General features: G+C 37.3%; 1 protein-coding gene across 24 annotated transcripts in view; it reads right to left on the bottom strand.

Annotated features, from left to right (window-relative positions):
* The window catches only part of Gphn (gephyrin), a 529275-nt gene that overhangs the window by 225548 nt on the left and 276105 nt on the right, over positions 1-27622 (bottom strand). For all 24 annotated transcript variants that reach the window (XM_039112910.2, XM_039112897.2, NM_022865.4 and 21 more), the window contains one exon: positions 7052-7186. In XM_039112910.2, coding sequence (XP_038968838.1) covers positions 7052-7186 — 135 coding nt within the window. The remainder of the gene's footprint in view (positions 1-7051; positions 7187-27622) is intronic.

Below are 27622 nucleotides of genomic sequence, written 5' to 3'. Positions count from 1 at the left end.
GGAACTGTCAGGCATTTTGGCACAGTGAAAGAAAACGAATGCAGTAGTAATAGCCAGACATGGAACCTTACATCATATAATTTAAGTACCTATGGGACTGAGGAAGGAGGACCTCAATTTGGAGGCCTGCCAGGAATACCTAGAAAGATCTTGTCCAAAAATAAAACAAAGCTCAAAACAATTTAAAAAATACTCCTGACAGCTGAGCTTGGAGCAGTACTCAGTATAACCGGTACTTGGTTTTGGTGATAAATTTAGTTCTATGAACATTAATTAAGGAAATGGAGGATACTGTGAAAACGACAATAACAATCACCAGAGAGGGTATTTCACTTCATTATCATTACATAATAAGCATAGGTGACACTGAGATGAAGAAATAAATTAATGTGAAATTCTGTGAAACAGATAAATGTATCAAAAATGCCTAATTCTAACTGCTTATTGTCTAACATTTTAGAAAGAAAATAGTATTTCAAATCTCACAATTCTGTTTTGCTTCCAACAGGGTCAATAGCAAAAACAAACCAAAACACACAACAAAAAACTTGAAAAGAATAAAACAAAACAAAAAGAACCCTGCCTACGTCTATATAAAAATGAAAAAGCTAGACATTAAGGAACTAGAAAAGAAACTGGTTACAAATATACATAGAGAGGGGCCCGGAAAGATGGTTAAGTGGTTAAGAGCACTTGTCACTTTTCTAGAGGACCTAGGTTTGATGCCCAGCACAAATGTAGTAGCCCCTAAATCTCCGTTGACTCCAATTCCAAGGAATCTGATCTATTCGTCTGACCCCCTTGTGTACTAGGAAACAGATACGGTGTACAAATATACATGTAGCCAAGACATGCACACATACAAATTAAAAGTAAGTCTGAAAAATATCCATAGAGTTTAGGCATTTGATAAGATTATCACAATAGTCTGGAGTGCTGAAAAAACGTCAGCTGAACACTGACATGCATCTCTGAGAGTCCAACAATGTCAGCTTGATTTATTTTAGGGAATAGTGACATTTTGTACTTTTTTATTTGAAGTTTCTCATTTTTTTCTCTTTCTGTTTCTACTTCTCTCTTTCTCTCATTCTGTTCTTTTTAATTTGTAGTAATATGGAGGGAAACCCAGACACTGTGCTTGCTAGCTAAGTGTTCAATAACAGAGCTATCTACTTCTCAGCCATGAAATCATCCAAGATTTAAATGTTCCAAATGAATTTTAAAAAGAAGCCATCCTCAGTTAAACCACAACAATATTATTTACCTACTGTTAGGCTATTACTTAAAAGAGGATTTGGCAGATGCCCATGGTTTTCAGGATGTCTTGGGAAGCACTGGTTTTACCCAGTTGCGGCAGCAGCATCACACTAAAATAAAGGTAAGTGCTGGTGGAAAATTATTGTTTTGGGCATTCTTTCTTTAGAAGTCTTTATGAATCTGCTCTCATTCTGAATCAGAGAGAAGAAGATGTTACTTGTCCAAAAATCAATATAAAATTCAGAGCCAGGATGAATTATTTGTACAGGAAAATATACTTATAGTCATTTACAAAAAAAGAGATTAGATTTCTTTGGCTAAGGATACCACTGTAAAATTGTCTCTGTGAAAAATATGGAAGAAATAACATTCACCATACATCATTTTAGCATAGAATATTTTCTAGAAACATGCTGGTTTAGATTATATCATTGCTACTACTAGCATGGATCCATGGAGGGTTCCTGAAATCCTTTCAGTAGTTCCCAAGGCAGATTTTACTAATACTATTAAAACATTGTTTGCCTTTCCTCTACACTGACATTTTCATCGATGCCCCAATGGTGGCTTAACAGGACAAAACTGAGGAAGTGAATCGGAACAGGATAGTCACTGAATATTATTTACTGATTTGTACAGCTTTGTACAAAGCTAGTTTCACTTAATATTGAATGAAACAGTTAATATTAATCTAACAAATTAAGACTTCATTCCTGATTTTGATAAAATGGGTGGTATGAATTATATACTTTTGTTATATAGCAAAGGATGCTACTAACTCAAAAACAAAAACAAAACAAGAAACAAAACAAAACCCCAACTAGCTCATTTTTACAGAGCACATAATTCTTGAAATAATCAGGGAGCAATTGATGAAGTAAAATTATTCAGAGTTATAAATTTAATAGATAATATTTTTACAAATGAATATTATCTAAAGAAAGCTGAAACATTTACTGCATCCCCCCTTTTTGTGTCAAATACTTGCTCCTAAGCAGAAATCGGAAACAATATATATACACCGAAATATCCAAATGACAAATACACATGTTGCTAAATTATTCCTAGGGAAAAGATTCGCTCAAATTTGAGGTACATAAATTATGAGTATGGAATAGTACAAACAGGGTTTTAGATTATTATATTTCAAGAAACCTTTAATATATATATATATATATATAATTTTCTGTTTTTCATTACATGTGAAGTCATACATTAGTGTATCATGACAGCCTACTCTGGAGATGCCTGTGTCTCTCTTCTGCGCTGGGTTAGAGGTGGGCTGACATACCCTTTGGGCTTTTATGTGGACGCTAGAAAACAAAGCTTTGGTCTTAGTGGCTGAAAGAACAGCACTTCACACACTGAGCCATATCACTCAAGATTATTGTGCTCAAAACAAACAAACAAACCAACCAACCCTTAAAAGAAGTCCTATGTCTGCATGCCGTTTGAATGCCAGACACTATTATATGAACAGAACATGGCTTTCATGAAAATACTTCAATTATGTTCTTTTAAACAACTACATAAATTTTACTCAATTAGATACCAATAGTGTTAACATTTTCTTTCTAAGCATAACAAAACAATTTCCTGGTAACGTTAGGGACAGATTCCTTTCCCTCTGATCATAAAATAGCTTTTCTAATTTTATACCACAAGGGAACATGGTGGCTAAAATCTACATTACCTTGTAAAAAGGTTAAAAATTCAGATTCTTAGAAAAGATAACGAAGTCTGTCCTTAAAATATTCTCTATTTTGACAATATTTAAAAAGAATTATGAATGCATTGAAATTTTAGATTTCGCTCCTCTTTTAGTCTTGTCATTATTTTCAAGTTTTTTTCTTCATTTCCTTTTTTTTTGTTTCTAAAGATTTTGCTGTTTGTCATAACTGAAAATGAGCACTGAGGTAAGTTGTAAACCATGCTAATTAAAAATAAGTTATAGACTTGCTCTTTTATCAACCTTTTCTTGAAAGACCATCATCAACATGGAACTTGGGCACTCTATACACTGTATACATTTCTTTAGAAATTTCTTATCAGTTCATTTCTTTGGCTTATGCACTATTTTGTTAATGGGCAATTAAAAAGGCCCACATTTGTTCTTGAGAACTTCTGTACTTCCACAAAGCACACGGCGTGGCATTCATTCGAGTAAGAATTCATTATAAGAAACTATCTGATAAAAAAAAATTTTCCTGATGAAAATAAAATACTAAATGATTTCACCAAGTACATATTGCTAAAGGAAACTTCATTCTATGAACATTGTTACCTTTCAATATCGACTATTGTTGTGAGACTGATGAATAAGCAACAAGTACAACAAAACCAACACAGTATATTTTACAGAGAATTTTTTTTATAGATAGAAGAATCCTAAAGGATCAAAACAGAAGCAAAGATATAATATGCAATACATACACATACACACATGCACACACACACATGTTAAATGTCTGATACAGTCATCTAGTGAAATCACTGCCCATTTGTACACCAGCAGAAAGATTTTCATCTTAGATAATATTCAGTATTAAAACTTATGGAAATAACTAAAACTCTCCAGAAAAAAATCATTAGATTTGATTCATTGTCACTTTAATTTATGTTTTTCAGGTGGTCTTGCTATGTAGCCTAGGTTGGTCTTGAGCGTGTTATTTTGTGTTTATCCAGTGCTGGGGAATAAACAAGTCCTAGAACATGTTTTTCAGATTTTCTATTATTGAGCTACACCCTAAATCTTTCATTTAAGTTTTCACAAAGAATCACTTGAATGAATTTGAAAATAATTATCCAAATATTCTACATCTTGTTGATGAATTATAACATTTAATTATACTTCATTATAATTTGTAGTAGCATGTTTTGTTTTCCACATCAGTAAATACTGTCTCTGGCTCATTACTCCTTTCTTCCAGCCTGGCAAAGATCGTCTCAAATAGACAAACACTCAGAAGCACTACCCATCTTGCACACTGTGGTGAGGTTTCTAAGTAAAGAAGCAAGTGCTGACATCCACATCTTTTATTACCGGGCCAAGAGCTCCTTCTAAAACTGATCTCTGAAGACTGTATGGTATTTCACATGCAAAGAAAACCCATTTGCACATATATTTCTATACATGACACACTTTATGCTTAATCTGAATCATAGGTGATTCAATAGGGCTGATGAATATGTAATAAATTATAAATATTATAACCAAAATGCAGTAATATGGATGGAAATTTTAAGATGTACTTTCAAATATGCATAGAACAGCACTCCTTGCATACTTCACAAATACCTCAGACTGAACACTTTAAAATCAAAAATCCTTAGAAAACCTTGAAAAATTAGTTATTCTTTATATCCTAATACCGTCAATACTATTATCTTAGAAACTTAAGGATCATTCTTTTTCATCTTCCTTTCTGCTACAAATTTTTATGATGCTGAATTAAAATAAATAATTCCTTCAGATAGAGTTAAGTGGCAACATCTATGTATGGATTTGAAATATAACTCCAGGGGAAATATGGTGGGGTTAGGGAATCCATGCTTAAAAAAAATTAATGTATTTGAAATCAGATGCCGATCACTGAATTAAAGGAAACTCATATAATAATGAAAACATTTACAGAAAAATTATAAATAAGAAACAAGTAATCATTATTGGTGAATATGACTTCAAAATGTCAACTCAGACAAAAATTAACTTTTGGCTTTCATTCATTCTTCATGTTTCTGTTGAAATATTGGTCTTTAAGGATATCTTATCATCTTTACTCTTTTTAAATATTGATTTTCAAAATAGTTTATTATACTAGTATTTTAACCCCACATTTCAATTTTATTTCAAAAATTAAACAAGAACAAAATTTCATTTTCTGGTTTCTCTCCTTACTTCTTCCTTCTTTCATTCCCCTGCCTTCCTTCTTGTTTTTTGAGACATGTTCTTACTTTGTTTCCCAGGCTGTCCTGGAACTTACTATATGGCCCAAACTGCCTCATTTCTTGAGGGCTGAAATTGCAAGCAAAAGATATTAGACTTAGCTAATAATTATAATTTTCAGGCATATATTCTTGTACTAGTAAAATTTTATAAAAATAATATCCTTTTTAGATAGAAAAAAGAGTGCTTTACTTGAATTTATGATCAGTTTGTACATGTAAATATCAACTAATAAAAACATCAAAAGAAGCTCAATTAAAGTCTTTAAATAGGCTCAATAATTTTATACACGTTAAAACACTTTCATTTTGGAATTTTGCTTTGGAGAAATTAGAAGTACAAGTGATTCTTAAAACTATATTTGTTATCCTCTTTGTAACATAAAAAGATAGAGTGTTTTGAGAGCTAAGAACAATTTCATGTAACTATATTTAGACTAAACTATTTTTCAAATATATTTATGATAGACCATATTTATAAAAAGGAGAATTATATGATCAGTAGTTTTTTTCATTTTCAGCTGCTAGGTCTTAATATATGGTAGATTAAAATATCTTATAGTGAACTTAAATTTTAGTTTTAAATATTTTGTGGACTTTTTAAAAAGGTTTAGTTTCGACAATCAGAATTTAATGCCATCTAAATTATACATTATTTTACTTAAATGATATAATAAAATTGGTAAGATTTTTTTTTATGTAACTCAGATCTTCATGTTTTCATTTAAAATTTGGTTGGTACCCAAGTACCACTAATATTTTATGATAGAATGTTTTCATAGTTTTCCTTTTTGAAGATTTATAACATCTATTTTTAAATGATAAAATTATTTATAACTTATATTGAGACCTACCTAAATACAGTGATATACAAATATAGCAACAGTATCATCATGAAGATTATCCTGAATATTCCATTATATATGATTTAATGTAAAACAAACTAAATTATAACATTAAAAATTTTAAGACAGTTGCTAGTGAAATGGAATTATAACTCATAAGACTACAGAAAACTTGGAGTTGAAAAAGACAACTATACTTGCTTTTAAATCTGGTGATGGAGAAAAAGGTCAGTTTGAAAATACCATATTTTTAGAATAAATTTAATATATAACATGATAACAAAACAATGTTTCATTAAATAAGAAACTTTTTGGTCACAAGATTAGTCCCCTCATAAAGGGAACTTGAAAGAACAATTGAGTGATTTATACACAGAGATATTCAAGAAGATAGGTATAATGGTATGAAAGCTTGCTCATTACCATGCACACAAACACTAAGCTGCAAATAGTGTCTAATCTTTCCTGCACCACAATTCAGAGACAGAGTATAGACAACTAAAAAAAGAAACTCCCACCCTTTCCCAAAGGTTGGCATTAAAACTTTCTTTCTAACAAATTTAGTTTTGTTTCCAAATAAAAGGCAGCAACATTCCAAGTTGAGTCTGTTTGAAAAACGAGTTTTTGGAATGATACTAGAACAGGTAGGCACCCTACCCTGAAGTTAAAAAAAATCCCCTATAGTATCTTGTTAATATTGCTGATTCCTGGCCCAAAATACATTTATTCTCAGAATAATTTTTTCAACTACATTGATATGTTTCCTAAAAACAACAGCCCTACTAGGAAGAACAGAGGTAATCTTTACCCGTGATATAGGAGCAAGCACAGTGTAAAAAATGGCTACTGTCCTGATAAGATCATCTATGACCATGGGTGGTATGTAATAACTCATTTTTACCAGTATTCTGCATGCAATCCAACCTTGACAAGCAGGGAAAACATTTGTTAGTTTTCTCAGAATTCATAATAGCAAAACATAAGACTCAAGTAACTATACTTACTTTTGGTGTTGGACAAGAAGCTGTAGAGAGGCGAGATGTAGCCTGGGCACGGGGCGACTCTGAAGGAGTAGTGCTAAGGGAGGCTGTGTCTCGTGGGAGCACCTGAACGCCACGAGAAATGATGGAGTCTGGAATCTAAACAAGAATGACTATTGTTTAACATATGAAAAGCCCAAGAAAAATCAGTACTCATCATTGATTGTTTTTAATCATTCTTTGTTGTTGAGCTCTCATTCAATTGGTGTCACTTATTATATATAAGCAGATACAATATTTGATTTATACATTTTAATATTTATATTTTTGTCAAATAAAATATGAAACAATTTAGTGAGAAGTTGTCCAGAAATGTGATTAGGAGGGAATATATGCTACACAATAACTAGCTTTGCCATTTAATAGTTTGAACTCTTGAGCAAGAAATTCCTCAATATTTATCATCTCATTTTCCATCATTTCATTCTCTCTTCTTCTAACTGACTTTATGGTCAACTAGCTACTTTGTACTCTTGGATTTTCAGTTGGGTTCTAGAGGTCAAGGCCTGGCATGAGACCAAGGGTTAGAGGAGAATAGGTTTTGCATTTATTTTTCTTGCTTCATCCCTAGCAGTTGAGAGTTCAGATGTGCCTCTTAACTACAGACCATAGTTCTGCTCATGTATATACAGCTCTCTCTATGTATGGCAATAAATTTCCTAGAACTCTCAGGATCCCTTTTGACACAATTCAACAGTAGGGTTTTGGTTACTAATTCCATAGGAATCCACATTGCCTTTCTGCTTTCTCTAAATTCAGTCCAAACATTTTTGCCTTTATTAAAAAACCAATTACTTTTTTTTTTCTTTTTTTTTTTTTTCGGAGCTGGGGACCGAACCCAGGGCCTTGCGATTGCTAGGCAAGCGCTCTACCACTGAGCCAAATCCCCAACCCCAAAAAACCAATTACTTAAGTGTGCAATCTTACTTTTACTATAACTCTGAAAAATATTTCATTTCAGCAACATATTTTTTATCTGAAAAATGAGGATAATTACAGCATCTGGTTTCTTGGATCATTTTAATGGTTAAGTAAGATAATGTACATAAATTACTTAGCAGTTTGAAATAGTAAATATTTAATAACTGTTGGCTATTAGCATATATCTATGGTGAAGGCTATTATGACTGAATATCACTTTCCAAAAATATAAACAACATAAGAAATAATGTACATAATTTTAAATATAAATATTTATGTTATCAAATTTATTACTTTAAACTTATGAATAATTTATTTTGTGCTCGAGTATTAGACACAGATTGCCAGTTTAAGAATGTGAACTTGAGCCAGCAGCAAATCACTGAACTGAGAACAGGACCCCTGTTAGAGGAATCAGAGAAAGGACTGAAAGAGCTTGAAGGGGCTCGAGACCCCATATGAACAACAATGCCAACCAACCAGAGCTTCCAGGGACTAAGCCACTACCCAAAGACTATACATGGACTGACCCTGGACTCCAACTGCATACGTAGCAATGAATAGCCTAGTAAGAGCACCAGTGGAAGGGGAAGCCCTTGGTCCTGCCAAGACTGAATCTCCAGTGAATGTGATTGTTGGGGGGAGGGTGGTAATCGGGGGAGGATGGGGAGGGGATCACACATGGGGGGGGGGTTAAGGGGCTGTTGGCCTGGAAACCGGGAAGGGGAATAACAATCAAAATGTAAATAAGAAATGCTCAAGTTAATAAAGATGAAAAAAAAAAAGAGAGAGAATGTGAACTTGAGGATGTAAATACCTAGAAAAATCTACCGAGAATCTTGAGAGGCTACATCAGGCTGTGAATCAGGCAGACAATTTCCACTTTCCTTCCTGCCCTCCATTAAAGCATCTCTAGTCTTACCTGAGCCCTGTAGCAGCTGGCTTTCAGGTGCCACTCCTCCTACCATGCCTCCATTCTATAGGGACCCCTGCCTCTCAGAGGGGATTCAGCTTAGCTGAGTCTTTCCTATGGACCCTCTTAATCCTCTCTTCTAGGCCATCCCTATTACTTATGTCAGCTACTGACATGTAGAAACACTCTTTCAGGGACAAATGGTGGCAACACCTGGCTAGGACTCAGGTAGGAAATCCTTGCTATTCTTCTTGTCTTCCATTATAATGCCTCTACCATAATCTCTCCATATTTACCCTGCAGCAGGCTGCTTGCAAGTGCCCTTCCTCCTATATCAACACTAGAAACGCCAACTCTTGCTAAAGACTCAGGATTCACCTAGTTATTTCATCCCTGTCTCTACAGACACATCCTTTGTACTACTGAAACTTACTTGGAGCATCTACTCTCACTCCACCTCCAACTTACTGGAGATATGGCCACTTGGTATGGACAGAATCCCTTTAGCTCTTTCCCAAAGTTCCTCTCAGCATTTTCTCCTAGCACATCTCTATTTCTCTCTGCCACCCACCAACTTGAAAAGGCACCAGGGGCACATGTACAAGATTCTGAGAGCAATAGCAACTAAAGAACAGAACACCCATGCAACAAAGGCAAGAGCAGGATACTAATAAGAAGTAAATAACAAAGAAAGAATATTAAAAGCTGCAAGGGCAAAAGACCAAGGAATTAAAAAGCAGACCCAATAGAATAGCATCTCATTTCTTAGTGGAAAATCTGAAAGCTAGAAGGAACTGGAGAGAGGTTCTTCATACTCTGGGATCACATATGCCAGTTTACATATTACAGATTACATAGCAAAACTATCAACCAGAACAAAGAAAGACAGTCTATAATAAACCAAAATTGAACTGTACCTATCTACCAATCCAGTGCTATAGAAAGTACTAGAAAACTGAAGCTGAAAGCATTAGCCAGACCCCCAAAACACAAGGAATAAATAATCCCAGACCAGTAAGTAAATAGGGGGAGGGAAGCCCCTCACCATAATAACAAAACAACAGGAATCAAGAAACGTTGCTCATTGTTAACCCCCAACATCAATGGTCTCTATTTCACAATAAAAAGCCACGTACTAATATATTAGATGCAAGACAGGATTTATTCTTCTGCTGGACTCAAGAAACACACCTTAACATCAAGGATAAACATCACCTTAGGGCAAAAGAATGGAAAAAGATAATCCAAACAAATGGACCCAAGAAACAAGCAGGTATAGCCTGAGAAAATAGATTTCAAAGCAAAACTAATCAGAAGAGATGGGAAGGATACTACATAGTCATAAAAGGAAAAAAAAAAAAACAACAAAAAAGTTCAATGAACAGGTTATTGTGATTCCAAACAACTATGCACCAAACACAGGGATACCAAGCTCACAAAAGATATGGTACTAAAGCTAAAATCACATATTAACTCTCATAAAATGATAGTTGGTGACTTTCCTATCTCATTCTTGCCAACAGACAAAATACCAAAACAGAAACAAAAAAGACAAACACTGGAGTTAAATAACATCATAAATGAAATGAAAAGAGCAGATATTTACAGAACATTTTACACAAATACAAAAATGCTTCTTCTCATAAGCTCATAGTAAATTCTCTACTAATTGACTATATGCACCACCGCAGCAGACATTACAAAATTAAATTAACACCTTGTATCCTATTTGACCAAAATGGATTAAAGCTGCATACTATCACCAACAAAAGGTATACATTTTCATGGAAAATAAACAACTCACTACTAAATAAAAAATAGGTCAAGATAGAAATTAAGAAGGAAATTAAAAATTTAAAACATGAATGAAAATGAAAATATAACATACCCAAATCAATGGGATTCAACAAAGGTGGTTCTCTAAGAGGCAAATTCATACCATTAATTGCCTAAATAGAAAAACTGGGGAGCATTCAGAGCCTGCCCCACATGTGGCCCATACATATACAGCCACCCAATTAGACAAGATGGATGAAGCAAAGAAGTGCAGGCCGACAGGAGCCGGATGTAGATCTCTCCCGAGAGACACAGCCAGAATACAGCAAATACAGAGGCGAATGCCAGCAGCAAACCACTGAACTGAGAACAGGACCCCCTTTGAAGGAATCAGAGAAAGAATTGGAAGAGCTTGAAGGGGCTTGAGACCCCTTATGAACAACAATGCCAAGCAACCAGAGCTTCCAGGGACTAAGCCACTACCTAAAGACTATACATGGACTGACCCTGGACTCTGACCTCATAGGTAGCAATGAATATCCTAGTAAGAGCACCAGTGGAAGGGGAAGCCCTGGGTCCTGCTAAGACTGAACCCCCAGTGAACTAGATTGTTGGGGGGAGGGCGGCAATGGGGTGAGGATGGGGAGGGGAACACCCTTAGCAAAGGGGTGGGGGAGGGATTAGGGGGATGTTTGTCCAGAAACCGGGAAAGGGAATAACACTCGAAATGTATATAAGAAATACTCAGGTTAATAAAAAAAAAAAAAAAGGAAAAAAAAAAAAGAAAAATTGGGGAGATTTCATATTAGCAATTTAGCATTACAGCTGTAAACTCTAATATAAAACAGATAGATAACACTGAAAATAGATAGATAGCATGAAATAAGGAACTCTGAATGAAAAATCAATAAAATAGAATATAACAATACATAGAATCAATGAAATCAATACAATTTGTATACCCTTAGTTAAATTAAGTAAAAAAAACAAAAACAGCATCTTCCAAAAAATTGTGTTGGTCAACTGGGATGGCTGCATGTAGAAGAATGCAAATAGATCTATATTTATCACTCTGATCTAAAGTCAATTCTAAATGGATAAAGGGTCTCAACATAAGATCAGATACATGGAATCTGACAGACGAGAAAGTGGCGCTAGCCTTGAATCCAGTGGCATGGGAAAACACTTTCTACACAGAACACCAATAACACAGGGGCTAAGATCAACAGTTAATGAATGGGACCTCATTAAACTGAAAAGCTTTTCCAGAGTAAGGGACATCATTCAGACAAAGCAGCAGGGTACAGAATAGGAAAAGATCTTTACCAATCCATGTCCAAAAGAGGGTAAATATTTGCTGATGTTAAGGGGCAAACAACCCCACAGGAAGGCTAGCAGTCTCAACCAGATCCCAGGGAGTTCCCAGAGATCAGAAGAATACAGCACACATGGGCCAGTCTGACGCCCCTAACACAGACATAGCAGAGGTCTGCCTGGTCTCCTTAGTGGGAGATGATGTGTTTAATCCTCTAGAGACTTGAGGCTCCAGGGAAGGGGAAGGTCTGGTGGAGGTGAGCAGCACCCTTTTGGAGGCAAGGGGGAGGAGGAATAGGATGAGGAACTGTTGAAGCGGGTATGGGGCAATGACTGGAACGTAAATAAATAAAAATAAAAAAATACACTATTCTACAAACATAAATAATAAAAACCAGAGCAAGAAGAAAACAAATGACCCATTAAAAATGGGGTAACAGAGTTTACTCAAAAGAGGAAAAACAAACAGCTGAAAGGTTCTTAAAGGAATATTTGATATCCTTTGTCATCAAGAAAATGATAATCAAACTACTTTACGATTTGATCTTATACCAGTCGGAATGTCCAAGTTCAATAAAAAAATGACAGCTTATTCTGGAGAAGATGTCAAGTAGGAGGGACATTCATCCATTGATGGTGGGAGTGCATAAGTGTACAGCTAATGTGTAAATCAGTGTGACAAGATTCATCAAGAAGTTAGGAACAGATAAGCCTCAAGATCCATCTATGCCACTCTTGGGCAAAGACACAAAGGATTCTATGATGTCATTCTTCTGAGACACTTGCTCAGTCACGTTCATTGCTGCTCAATTCAGAACAGCCAAAACCTGGAAAAAGATAGTACACCTGTCAATGGATAAATGGATAACAAAGATGTGGCTCATTTACACAATGGAATATCACTCAATTGTTAAAAATAATGAAATTATGAAATTTACAGGTAAATGGAGGGAATCAGAACAAAAAATCCTCAAGTGAAGTAACCCAAACCCGAAATTAGGTGAACTAACTCACACTCAAAAAGACAAATACAGTATGCATTTACTTATATGTGCACGTTAGCTCTCAAGTCTTTGATAAGCAGGCTACATTCTATATCACGGAAATTTTGTAAGGGGTAGAGAGAGGGTTGGATCTCACTAGGAAAGGGAAATAGAATAGATATGGACGGAGGGGGTAGGGACTAGAATGTGAAGATAAAACGGGGAAGAGGAAAGGGGTTCTGAAGGAGGGAGTGGGGAGGGTCAATTAAAAGTCAGGGCCATTTGAGAGATTTTTTATGTGTGAAATCCAATACAGTAGAAACTTCATAAAATATATACATATATGAAAATGACCTAAATGGAATTGCTAAGTAACAGGTAAGATGGTACTTCAAATGGACATCTCTCATCTCCATTTCCGGGAATGGATTATAGCTAATACAGTTATTAGCCAGAGGGGCCCCATGAGCCAGGTTATTGACAAAATTATTGGTTGTTTGCCATAAACAGATGGTAAGACCCTATTGCTTAATACAACACTTGTAAAACTCATTTACATGAGATGTAGGATTTGTGTCCCTGTAGCCTTCACCCAGTGCTACGAGTGGTCACACTAACAACCCAGTCACAAACTCTTCCGTCTAAAGGTGAGCCTGCCTGTAAGATGCACTCTACAATAGTGGCATAAAGCTTGTGGGACCAACCAACCAATGTCTGATGGATTTAAGGATTATCCCATGGGACAGAACCCACTTCACTGTTCTAGTGTCCATGAACCTGAAACCATATAGGCTAGTGTGATAGTTTGTATATGCTTGGCTCAGGGAGTGGCACTATTAGGAGATGTGGCCTTGTAGGTGTGTCACTGTGGGCGTGGGCTTAAGACTCTCATTCTAGCTGTCTGGAAGTCAGTCTTCCACTATCAGCCTTCAGGTGAAGATGTAGAACTCATGGCTCCTCCTGTACCAAGCGGTCTGGATACTGCTATGTTCCTGCTTTGAAGTTAATGGACTCAACCTATGAACCTGTAAGCCAACCTCAATTAAATGTTGTCTTTGATAAGAATTGCCTTGGTCATGGTGTCTGTTCACAGCAGCAAAATCCTAAGAGAACTACTCACTTAGAGGAAAACCAAGTATGACAATTCTTCAAAAGGAACATAGCAATAAAATGACTCCCAATGACATCTGCTATATCCATTGGTCAGTGTCTCTCAGACATATCAGAAAAGCCCTCTCCTGAAGTAGATGGGAACTAATCAAATAACTACAACTAGAAAATACGTAGAGGGACCTTGGATTACTTAGGCCCAATTAAAGGCTTAGGGAACCCTGTAGAACAACAGTAGGGAAGACTGTAAGAGACTGAGTAAAGGACAACAAGGAAACAAGGCCTTCTGAACACAGCAGGAGTAAGGCACATAAGAATTCACAGAGACCTGCAAAGGTCTCAGTCTGATAGGACCCAGTGGTGAAAGGGGAAGAGGACACAGCCCATTTCCCTAACTCAAAACCATCTCTAATTGATACTGACTTGCAAATGCATTTTCTCCAATGGATCTAATTAGTTATACGAACCACCTTTAAGGGCAGGCCCCACATCCAGAAGTAGATGGCCAACACAAAGTAAACTCCATGGTATTTTTGGAGGTTCTTTCTCAGCAACAGCCCACCCTCACCCATGCCCTCACTGATCCTTTGTGTATATATTATCTTTCCCCATTTTGTGTTTTTATGGGATTTTTGTGTATGTACCTGCAAATGTATGTACTTCTTGAACTTTTTGTTGTTGTTGTTTTTTTTTTTTTTTTGGTTTCATCACATTTAATAAGCACATAGGGAACCAGTATATCCACTTTTCAACTTCTACATATTGTACATAGTATAGACTATATGACATAATATGTTACATGTAATTATTAAATAAAGATGACTAAAGCAACTTTAGATTTAGCTATATATATTATTAGATTAGATATTATTAATAGTTTAAATTCCTTCTTTTAGGCGGGAAGTGTTAACAGAGTTAAAAGGCAGTTCACACACTGCAAGAAGGAATGTGAGAAAAGTTTACTGAAAACAGTCTGATATAAAACAAATAAAAGATCTTTTAATGTCCAGCAAGAAAGTTAACAATCCAATCTAATAATATAAAAATATATACTTATGTACATGATAACCTGTCACCAAAGCAAATAGGCATGTGAAGGCATGTACAACATCATACGTTGGAAAATTCCAAATTCAAACAATATCACTGCATAACTAGTCTAATAACACGAATCCAAAACAGAAACCCCCAAAGCATTAAAACTTCCTTCTTTCTACTAAAAGGGGTACAAGGTGGTAAAAGACTTTGACTGCTTCTTATAAAATCAAATATAACTTCACCACTATATTTGCCGACCAGCTCTTTGGTAATTACTCAAATATGTTAGCAACTTATTTTCCCTGGGAAGCCTGCTCCTGAGTGCCTACAGGGGATTTGTTCATAATTATCAAAACATTGACGAAGCAATCAACATGCTTTCCAGCGGGTGAATAGAAAAACACAGGAGGGTACACTCATGAATGTATGGTCTGATGAAGAGAAACAGAGCCACATAAAAACACAAGACATTTTAAACAATATATCCAAGCAAAGGATGTCACATAAAAAATAAAAATAAATGTAGATATCATGGATACCCAATGACATTCAGGATAAATACCCTGTGTAAGAAATAAAAAGGATCCTCAGGGCTTGGACATTGAAATCCTTAAGGGGAGTGGGTTGAGAGTAGGTGGTACAGAAGTCCCTCCACAATGTTCAGTATGATTGTGTAATAATAGGCTCATGTTACATGGTTTCCAAAATGCACAGAGTGCAGAACCATGCTGAGTGTACTCCTTGGATACCAATGCCTTGGCTCCTTAGAGGTGAGATATTTACAAAGCTTTTTTTTTCTTTTTTCTTTTTTTTTATTAACTTGAGTATTTCTTATATACATTTCGAGTGTTATTCCCTTTCCCGGTTTCCGGGCAAACATCCCCCTCCCCCCTCCCCTTCCTTATGGGTGTTCCCCTCCCAACCCTCCCCCCATTGCCGCCCTCCCCCCATAGACTAGTTCACTGGGGGTTCAGTCTTAGCAGGACCCAGGGCTTCCCCTTCCACTGGTGCTCTTACTAGGATATTCATTGCTACCTATGGGGTCAGAGTCCAGAGTCAGTCCATGTATAGTCTTTAGGTAGTGGCTTAGTCCCTGGAAGCTCTGGTTGCTTGACATTGTTGTACATATGGGGTCTCGAGCCCCTTCAAGCTCTTCCAGTTCTTTCTCTGATTCCTTCAATGGGGGACCTATTCTCAGTTCAGTGGTTTGCTGCTGGCATTCGCCTCTGTATTTGCTGTATTCTGGCCGTGTCTCTCAGGAGCGATCTACATCCGGCTCCTGTCGGTCTGCACTTCTTTGCTTCATCCATCTTGTCTAATTGGGTGGCTGTATATGTATGGGCCACATGTGGGGCAGGCTCTGAATGGGTGTTCCTTCAGTCTCTGTTTTAATCTTACCTCTCCCTTCCCTGCCAAGGGTATTCTTTTTCCTCATTTAAAGAAGGAGTGAAGCATTCACATTTTGATCATCCGTCTTGAGTTTCGTTTGTTCTAGGGATCTAGGGTAATTCAAGCATTTGGGCTAATAGCCACTTATCAATGAGTGCATACCATGTATGTCTTTCTGTGATTGGGTTAGCTCACTCAGGATGATATTTTCCAGTTCCAACCATTTGCCTACGAATTTCATAAACTCGTTGTTTTTGATAGCTGAGTAATATTCCATTGTGTAGATGTACCACATTTTCTGTATCCATTCCTCTGTTGAAGGGCATCTGGGTTCTTTCCATTTTCTGGCTATTATAAATAAGACTGCGATGAACATAGTGGAACACGTGTCTCTTTTATATGTAGAGGCATCTTTTGGGTATATGCCCAAGAGAGGTATAGCTGGATCATCAGGCAGTTCAATGTCCAATTTTCTGAGGAACCTCCAGACTGATTTCCAGAATGGTTTTACCAGTCTGCAATCCCACCAACAATGGAGGAGTGTTCCTCTTTCTACACATCCTCGCCAGCATCTGCTGTCACCTGAGTTTTTGATCTTAGCCAATCGCACTGGTGTGAGGTGAAATCTCAGGGTTGTTTTGATTTGCATTTCCCTTATGACTAAAGATGTTGAACATTTCTTTAGGTGTTTATCAGCCATTCGGCATTCCTCAGCTGTGAATTCTTTGTTTAGCTCTGAACCCCATTTTTTAATAGGGTTATTTGTTTCCCTGCGGTCTAACTTCTTGAGTTCTTTGTATATTTTGGAAATAAGGCCTCTATCTGTTGTAGGATTGGTAAAGATCTTTTCCCAATCTGTTGGTTGCCGTTTTGTCCTAACCACAGTGTCCTTTGCCTTACAGAAGCTTTGCAGTTTTATGAGATCCCATTTGTCGATTCTTGATCTTAGAGCATAAGCCATTGGTGTTTTGTTCAGGAAATTTTTTCCGGTGCCCATGTGTTCCAGATGCTTCCCTAGTTTTTCTTCTATTAGTTTGAGTGTGTCTGGTTTGATGTGGAGGTCCTTGATCCACTTGGACTTAAGCTTTGTACAGGGTGATAAGCATGGATCGATCTGCATTCTTCTACATGTTGCCCTCCAGTTGAACCAGCACCATTTGCTGAAAATGCTATCTTTTTTCCATTGGATGGTTTTGGCTCCTTTGTCAAAAATCAAGTGACCATAGGTGTGTGGGTTCATTTCTGGGTCTTCAATTCTATTCCATTGGTCTATCTGTCTGTCTCTGTACCAATACCATGCAGTTTTTATCACTATTGCTCTGTAATACTGCTTGAGTTCAGGGATAGTGATTCCCCCTGAAGTCCTTTTATTGTTGAGGATAGCTTTAGCTATCCTGGGTTTTTTGTTATTCCAGATGAATTTGCAAATTGTTCTGTCTAACTCTTTGAAGAATTGGATTGGTATTTTGATGGGGATTGCATTGAATCTGTAGATTGCTTTTGGTAAAATGGCCATTTTTACTATATTAATCCTGCCAATCCATGAGCATGGGAGATCTTTCCATCTTCTGAGGTCTTCTTCAATTTCTTTCCTCAGTGTCTTGAGGTTCTTATTGTACAGATCTTTTACTTGCTTGGTTAAAGTCACACCGAGGTACTTTATATTATTTGGGTCTATTATGAAGGGTGTCGTTTCCCTAATTTCTTTCTCGGCTTTTTTCTCTTTTGTGTAGAGGAAGGCAACTGATGTATTTGAGTTAATTTTATACCCAGCCACTTTGCTGAAGTTGTTTATCAGCTTTAGTAGTTCTCTGGTGGAACTTTTGGTATCACTTAAATATACTATCATGTCATCTGCAAATAGTGATATTTTGACCTCTTCTTTTCCGATCTGTATCCCCTTGATCTCCTTTTGTTGTCTGATTGCTCTGGCTAGAACTTCAAGAACTATATTGAATAAGTAGGGAGAGAGTGGGCAGCCTTGTCTAGTCCCTGATTTTAGTGGGATTGCTTCAAGTTTCTCTCCATTTAGTTTAATGTTAGCAACTGGTTTGCTGTATATGGCTTTTACTATGTTTAGGTATGGGCCTTGAATTCCTATTCTTTCCAGGACTTTTATCATGAAGGGGTGTTGAATTTTGTCAAATGCTTTCTCAGCATCTAATGAAATGATCATGTGGTTCTGTTCTTTCAGTTTGTTTATATAATGGATCATGTTGATGGTTTTCCGTATATTAAACCATCCCTGCATGCCTGGGATGAAGCCTACTTGATCATGGTGCATGATTGTTTTGATGTGCTCTTGAATTCGGTTTGCCAGAATTTTATTGAATATTTTTGCATCGATATTCATAAGGGAAATTGGTCTGAAGTTCTCTTTCTTTGTTGTGTCTTTGTGTGGTTTAGGTATAAGAGTAATTGTGGCTTCGTAGAAGGAATTCGGTAGGGCTCCATCTGTTTCAATTTTGTGGAATAGTTTGGATAATATTGGTATGAGGTCTTCTATGAAGGTTTGATAGAATTCTGCACTAAACCCGTCTGGACCTGGGCTCTTTTTGGTTGGGAGACCTTTAATGACTGCTTCTATTTCCTTAGGAGTTATGGGGTTGTTTAACTGGTTTATCTGTTCCTGATTTAACTTCGATACCTGGTATCTGTCTAGGAAATTGTCCATTTCCTGAAGATTTTCAAATTTTGTTGAATATAGGTTTTTTTTTTTTTTATAGGGAAAAAAGACTGAAGGAATGGTTTATCCATATATGTGTATACATACATACATACATACATACACACACATATAAAATTTGATACATTAGTAATTTATGTATAATATATTATACAAATTGTCCTAAAATTAAAAACTATTAAAATAAATAAAACTTCACTGAAATCCCATTGTCTGGAGACAAACGATAATCTAATGACCATCTTTTCTTTTTTTTTTTTTTTTTTTTTTTTTGATGACAAATTCTTTTTTTTTTTTTTTTTTTTTTTTTTTTTTTTTTTTATTAACTTGAGTATTTCTTATATACATTTCGAGTGTTATTCCCTTTCCCGGTTTCCGGGCAAACATCCCCCTCCCCCCTCCCCTTCCTTATGGGTGTTCCCTTCCCAACCCTCCCCCCATTGCCGCCCTCCCCCCATAGACTAGTTCACTGGGGGTTCAGTCTTAGCAGGACCCAGGGCTTCCCCTTCCACTGGTGCTCTTACTAGGATATTCATTGCTACCTATGGGGTCAGAGTCCAGGGTCAGTCCATGTATAGTCTTTAGGTAGTGGCTTAGTCCCTGGAAGCTCTGGTTGCTTGGCATTGTTGTACTTTTGAGGTCTCGAGCCCCTTCAAGCTCTTCCAGTTCTTTCTCTGATTCCTTCAATAGGGGACCTATTCTCAGTTCAGTGGTTTGCTGCTGGCATTCGCCTCTATATTTGCTGTATTCTGGCTGTGTCTCTCAGGAGCGATCTACATCCGGCTCCTGTCGGTCTGTACTTCTTTGCTTCATCCATCTTGTCTAATTGGGTGGCTGTATATGTATGGGCCACATGTGGGGCAGGCTCTGAATGGGTGTTCCTTCAGTCTCTGTTTTAATCTTTGCCTCTCCCTTCCCTGCCAAGGGTATTCTTTTTCCTCATTTAAAGAAGGAGTGAAGCATTCACATTTTGATCATCCGTCTTGAGTTTCGTTTGTTCTAGGGATCTAGGGTAATCCAAGCATTTGGGCTAATAGCCACTTATCAATGAGTGCATACCATGTATGTCTTTGTGTGATTGGGTTAGCTCACTCAGGATGATATTTTCCAGTTCCAACCATTTGCCTACGAATTTCATAAACTCGTTGTTTTTGATAGCTGAGTAATATTCCATTGTGTAGATGTACCACATTTTCTGTATCCATTCCTCTGTTGAAGGGCATCTGGGTTCTTTCCAGCTTCTGGCTATTATAAATAAGGCTGCGATGAACATAGTGGAGCACGTGTCTCTTTTATATGTTGAGGCATCTTTTGGGTATATGCCCAAGAGAGGTATAGCTGGATCATCAGGCAGTTCAATGTCCAATTTTCTGAGGAACCTCCAGACTGATTTCCAGAATGGTTTTACCAGTCTGCAATCCCACCAACAATGGAGGAGTGTTCCTCTTTCTACACATCCTCGCCAGCATCTGCTGTCACCTGAGTTTTTGATCTTAGCCAATCGCACTGGTGTGAGGTGAAATCTCAGGGTTGTTTTGATTTGCATTTCCCTTATGACTAAAGATGTTGAACATTTCTTTAGGTGTTTCTCAGCCATTCGGCATTCCTCAGCTGTGAATTGTTTGTTTAGCTCTGAACCCCATTTTTTAATAGGGTTATTTGTTTCCCTGCGGTCTAACTTCTTGAGTTCTTTGTATATTTTGGAAATAAGGCCTCTATCTGTTGTAGGATTGGTAAAGATCTTTTCCCAATCTGTTGGTTGCCGTTTTGTCCTAACCACAGTGTCCTTTGCCTTACAGAAGCTTTGCAGTTTTATGAGATCCCATTTGTCGATTCTTGATCTTAGAGCATAAGCCATTGGTGTTTTGTTCAGGAAATTTTTTCCAGTGCCCATGTGTTCCAGATGCTTCCCTAGTTTTTCTTCTATTAGTTTGAGTGTGTCTGGTTTGATGTGGAGGTCCTTGATCCACTTGGACTTAAGCTTTGTACAGGGTGATAAGGATGGATCGATCTGCATTCTTCTACATGTTGCCCTCCAGTTGAACCAGCACCATTTGCTGAAAATGCTATCTTTTTTCCATTGGATGGTTTTGGCTCCTTTGTCAAAAATCAAGTGACCATAGGTGTGTGGGTTCATTTCTGGGTCTTCAATTCTATTCCATTGGTCTATCTGTCTGTCTCTGTACCAATACCATGCAGTTTTTATCACTATTGCTCTGAAATACTGCTTGAGTTCAGGGATAGTGATTCCCCCTGAAGTCCTTTTATTGTTGAGGATAGCTTTAGCTATCCTGGGTTTTTTGTTATTCCAGATGAATTTGCAAATTGTTCTGTCTAACTCTTTGAAGAATTGGATTGGTATTTTGATGGGGATTGCATTGAATCTGTAGATTGCTTTTGGTAAAATGGCCATTTTTACCATATTAATCCTGCCAATCCATGAGCATGGGAGATCTTTCCATCTTCTGAGGTCTTCTTCAATTTCTTTCCTCAGTGTCTTGAGGTTCTTATTGTACAGATCTTTTACTTGCTTGGTTAAAGTCACACCGAGGTAGTTTATATTATTTGGGTCTATTATGAAGGGTGTCGTTTCCCTAATTTCTTTCTCGGCTTGTTTCTCTTTTGTATAGAGGAAGGCAACTGATTTATTTGAGTTAATTTTATACCCAGCCACTTTGCTGAAGTTGTTTATCAGCTTTAGTAGTTCTCTGGTGGAACTGTTGGGATCACTTAAATATACTATCATGTCATCTGCAAATAGTGATATTTTGACCTCTTCTTTTCCGATCTGTATCCCTTTGATCTCGTTTTGTTGCCTGATTGCTCTGGCTAGAACTTCAAGAACTATATTGAATAAGTAGGGAGAGAGTGGGCAGCCTTGTCTAGTCCCTGATTTTAGTGGGATTGCTTCAAGTTTCTCTCCATTTAGTTTAATGTTAGCAACTGGTTTGCTGTATATGGCTTTTACTATGTTTAGGTATGGGCCTTGAATTCCTATTCTTTCCAGGACTTTTATCATGAAGGGGTGTTGAATTTTGTCAAATGCTTTCTCAGCATCTAATGAAATGATCATGTGGTTCTGTTCTTTCAGTTTGTTTATATAATGGATCACGTTGATGGTTTTCCGTATATTAAACCATCCCTGCATGCCTGGGATGAAGCCTACTTGATCATGGTGGATGATTGTTTTGATGTGCTCTTGAATTCGGTTTGCCAGAATTTTATTGAGTATTTTTGCGTCGATATTCATAAGGGAAATTGGTCTGAAGTTCTCTTTCTTTGTTGTGTCTTTGTGTGGTTTAGGTATAAGAGTAATTGTGGCTTCATAGAAGGAATTCGGTAGGGCTCCATCTGTTTCAATTTTGTGGAATAGTTTGGATAATATTGGTATGAGGTCTTCTATGAAGGTTTGATAGAATTCTGCACTAAACCCGTCTGGATCTGGGCTCTTTTTGGTTGGGAGACCTTTAATGACTGCTTCTATTTCCTTAGGAGTTATGGGGTTGTTTAACTGGTTTATCTGTTCCTGATTTAACTTCGATACCTGGTATCTGTCTAGGAAATTGTCCATTTCCTGAAGATTTTCAAATTTTGTTGAATATAGGTTTTTATAGTAAGATCTGATGATTTTTTGAATTTCCTCCGAATCTGTAGTTATGTCTCCCTTTTCATTTCTGATTTTGTTAATTTGGACGCACTCTCTGTGTCCTCTCGTTAGTCTGGCTAAGGGTTTATCTATCTTGTTGATTTTCTCAAAGAACCAACTTTTGGTTCTGTTGATTCTTTCTATGGTCCTTTTTGGTTCTACTTGGTTGATTTCAGCTCTGAGTTTGATTATTTCCTGCCTTCTACTCCTCCTGGGTGTATTTGCTTCTTTTTGTTCTAGAGCTTTTAGGTGTGCTGTCAAGCTGCTGACATATGCTCTTTCCTGTTTCTTTCTGCAGGCACTCAGCGCTATGAGTTTTCCTCTTAGCACAGCTTTCATTGTGTCCCATAAGTTTGAGTATGTTGTATCTTCATTTTCATTAAATTCTAAAAAGTTTTTAATTTCTTTCTTTATTTCTTCCTTGACCAGGTTATCATTGAGTAGAGCATTGTTCAATTTCCACGTATATGTGGGCATTCTTCCCTTATTGTTATTGAAGACCAGTTTTAGGCCGTGGTGGTCCGATAGCACGCATGGGATTATTTCTATCTTTCTGTATCTGTTGAGGCCCGTTTTTTGACCAATTATATGGTCAATTTTGGAGAAAGTACCATGAGGAGCTGAGAAGAAAGTATATCCTTTTGCTTTAGGATAGAATGTTCTATAAATATCCGTTAAGTCCATTTGGCTCATGACTTCTCTTAGTCTGTCGACATCACTGTTTAATTTCTGTTTCCATGATCTGTCCATTGATGAGAGTGGGGTGTTGAAATCTCCCACTATTATTGTGTGAGGTGCAATGTGTGTTTTGAGCTTTAGTAAGGTTTCTTTTATGTATGTAGGTGCCCTTGTATTTGGGGCATAGATATTTAGGATTGAGAGTTCATCTTGGTTGATTTTTCCTTTGATGAATATGAAGTGTCCTTTCTTATCTTTTTTGATGACTTTTAATTGAAAATTGATTTTATTTGATATTAGAATGGCTACTCCAGCTTGCTTCTTCTGACCATTTGCTTGGAAAGTTGTTTTCCAGCCTTTCACTCTGAGGTAGTGTCTGTCTTTGTCTCTGAGGTGTGTTTCCTGTAGGCAGCAGAATGCAGGGTCCTCGTTGCGTATCCAGTTTGTTAATCTATGTCTTTTTATTGGGGAGTTGAGGCCATTGATATTGAGAGATATTAAGGAATAGTGATTATTGCTTCCCGTTATATTCATATTTGGATGTGAGGTTATGTTTGTGTGCTTTCATTCTCTTTGTTTTGTTGCCAAGACGATTAGTTTCTTGCTTCTTCTAGGGTATAGCTTGCCTCCTTATGTTGGGCTTTACCATTTATTATCCTTTGTAGTGCTGGATTTGTAGAAAGATATTGTGTAAATTTGGTTTTGTCATGGAATATCTTGGTTTCTCCATCAATGTTAATTGAGAGTTTTGCTGGATACAGTAACCTGGGCTGGCATTTGTGTTCTCTTAGGGTCTGTATAACATCAGTCCAGGATCTTCTGGCCTTCATAGTTTCTGGCGAGAAGTCTGGTGTGATTCTGATAGGTCTCCCTTTATATGTTACTTGACCTTTTTCCCTTACTGCTTTTAATATTCTTTCTTTATTTTGTGCGTTTGGTGTTTTGACAATTATGTGACGGGAGGTGTTTCTTTTCTGGTCCAATCTATTTGGAGTTCTGTAGGCTTCTTGTATGTCTATGGGTATCTCTTTTTTTAGGTTAGGGAAGTTTTCTTCTATGATTTTGTTGAAGATATTTACTGGTCCTTTGAGCTGGGAGTCTTCACTCTCTTCTATACCTATTATCCTTAGGTTTGATCTTCTCATTGAGTCCTGGATTTCCTGTATGTTTTGGACCAGTAGCTTTTTCCGCTTTACATTATCTTTGACAGTTGAGTCAATGATTTCTATGGAATCTTCTGCTCCTGAGATTCTCTCTTCCATCTCTTGTATTCTGTTGGTGAAGCTTGTATCTACAGCTCCTTGTCTCTTCTTTTGGTTTTCTATATCCAGGGTTGTTTCCATGTGTTCTTTCTTGATTGCTTCTATTTCCATTTTTAATTCCTTCAACTGTTTGATTGTGTTTTCCTGGAATTCTTTCAGGGATTTTTGCGATTCCTCTCTGTAGGCTTTTACTTGTTTATTAATGTTTTCCTGTGCTTCCCTAAGTGTGTTCATGTCTTTCTTGAAGTCCTCCAGCATCATGATCAAATATGATTTTGAAACTAGATCTTGCTTTTCTGGTGTGTTTGGATATTCCATGTTTGTTTTGGTGGGAGAATTGGGCTCCGATGATGGCATGTAGTCTTGGTTTCTGTTGCTTGGGTTCCTGCGCTTGCCTCTCGCCATCAGATTATCTCTAGTGTTACTTTGTTCTGCTATTTCTGACAGTGGCTAGACTGTCCTATAAGCCTGTGTGTCAGGAGTGCTGTAGACCTGTTTTCCTCTCTTTCAGTCAGTTATGGGGACAGAGTGTTCTGCTTTCGGGCGTGTAGTTTTTCCTCTCTACAGGTCTTCAGCTGTTCCTGTGGGCCTGTGTCTTGAGTTCACCAGGCAGCTTTTTTGCAGCAGAAAATTTGTCTTACCTGTGGTCCTGAGGCTCAGGTTTGCTCGTGGGGTGCTGCCCAGGGGCTCTCTGCAGCGGCAGCAACCAGGAAGACCTGTGCCGCCCCTTCCGGGAGCTTCAGTGCACCAGGGTTCCAGATGGACTTTGGCTTTTTCCTCTGGCGTCCGAGATGTGTGTGCAGGGAGCAGTCTCTTCTGGTTTCCCAGGCTTGTCTGCCTCTCTGAAGGTTTAGCTCTCCCTCCCACGGGATTTGGGTGCAGAGAACTGTTTATCTGGTCTGTTTCCTTCAGGGTCCGGCGGTGTCTCTGGCAGGGGTCCTGCCGCTCCTGGGCCCTCCCCCACGGGAGCCCAGAGGCCTTATACAGTTTCCTCTTGGGCCAGGGATGTGGGCAGGGGTGAGCAGTGTTGGTGGTCTCTTTCGCTCTGCAGCCTCAGGAGTGCCCACCTGACCAGGCGGTTGGGTCTCTCTCTCACCAGGTCTGGGAGCAGAGAGCTGCTGCGGGCCGGGATCCGCGGGTGTGGGACTTCCGGTAAACACAGAACGTGCCCGGTCCTAGAGAAATTCTGCTTCCGTGTGTCCCAAGCTCACCAGGCAGCTTTCTTGCAGCAGAAAATTTGGTCTTACCTGTGGTCCCGAGGCTCAGGTTCGCTCGTGGGGTGCTGCCCAGGGGCTCTCTGCAGCGGCAGCAACCAGGAATTTTGTTGTTGTTCTTTTTCTTCTGTTTCCTTTTTTTGTCCTATTCTGGTTTGTTTGTTTTTATTTTTATCTAATTCTATTATTTACTGTTTTAGATGCCTGTTTATAACCTAATGAGAAAGCCATGAAAAGATGTTTTGGCTAACTCATTTTCACTTGCTATCCAAATTTCCAACAGAAACTATTCTTTAATCCACCTCTAAATTATATGGAAATTATTCCCTCATAACACCAGTTTATTGATAGCCTTTCTATGTATCTATTCTCTGTTCTGACAAATATATTTTTGTGTACATGAAATCATAAGATCCATGAGTAGACCCTAAAGGCCTAAGTATTCTGAACTTCTCAAGAAGATTTAATTTTCATTAAGGCGATGAAATTTCCTCTTAATATACCTCAAGGGGATTTCCCTTTTTTGACTGAAAAGTCTTGTTTTGCTTGTCCTTCTAGATTTGATTGCCAAACCTATGAGTTTTTTCGGTATATATAACAAGTTGTCATTACTGGGTTAAATGCAGCAGAGTAGAATTGATTCTCTTTTTGTTTATCTCTTGTCTCCTATTCCTTTTATTCTATCTTCTTGAATTAAATTTCTGACCCAAGTATGAAACTTCAGGAAATCTTACTTGATATATTGTAGACCATAAAAGAAACAATCTTATCTTAACTATGTTAATGAAAATTTCTTTTTTGGTTATAGACAAGAGTATAGTCACCTTTGTTTCAATTAATTTTAAGAAAAAAAAACTCATCTAGTTTAAAATGAGTTGAAAAAAAAAAAGGGTAAAACCAATGTGCTTACAACCTGATGTTTTTAATCTTCCATTTTTTGGATTTTTTTTTTTTACAATTTTTTCAATATGGTAGGATTTGTTTTAGTCCCAAGATGGTGTTTTTTGGGACGTTTGGGATGTGCATTTCTAAGTTACATATTCATAATGAAACAGAATTTGTGCCCCACTAGCTCTGATTGGTTTGAATTGGGTACTACCTGAAGTAGTAATTGTGGGTATATGAAATGGAGATGGTGATTATATTAAGCCGACCTACTCAAACTATATGACAGGAATGTATGTTGTGCAGTATTAGGAAGCGGGAATGGGAAATACCTGCTGGGCAGGCAGCAGGAAAGTTGGGCAGATCACTGGTTAACTGCTGAAGACTTACTACATTCACTCATCAAGTCTCTTTCTTTGATGAGAAAAAGAACAAAATTACCAAAGAAAGTTGAGTAGTAACGAGGGCAACTCTAACTAGGTTTCAAATTCTTTATGGCCTGGAACAATCTATTTCTATTGTATTAAGAGGCACCAAGAATATTAAAGCCCTTCCTAATCTGTTATTGACTGATACCTCATTCTTTCCTATGGAGGCAAGGTATAAAGAAAAAGAGCATTAGATGCTTTGATAAATGACTCAACATTTAGCATAGGAATAAATATTAAGTCTAACTAAAAATCTGTTAAGATGATTGATATTGTTACTAATTACAAATAA

The sequence above is a fragment of the Rattus norvegicus genome, chromosome 6 (genome assembly GCF_036323735.1).
Source record: "Rattus norvegicus strain BN/NHsdMcwi chromosome 6, GRCr8, whole genome shotgun sequence".
Taxonomy (NCBI): Eukaryota; Metazoa; Chordata; class Mammalia; order Rodentia; family Muridae; genus Rattus; species Rattus norvegicus.
Note: the sequence above shows the minus strand (reverse complement) of the source record. Positions and strands in the feature narration are given on the sequence as shown.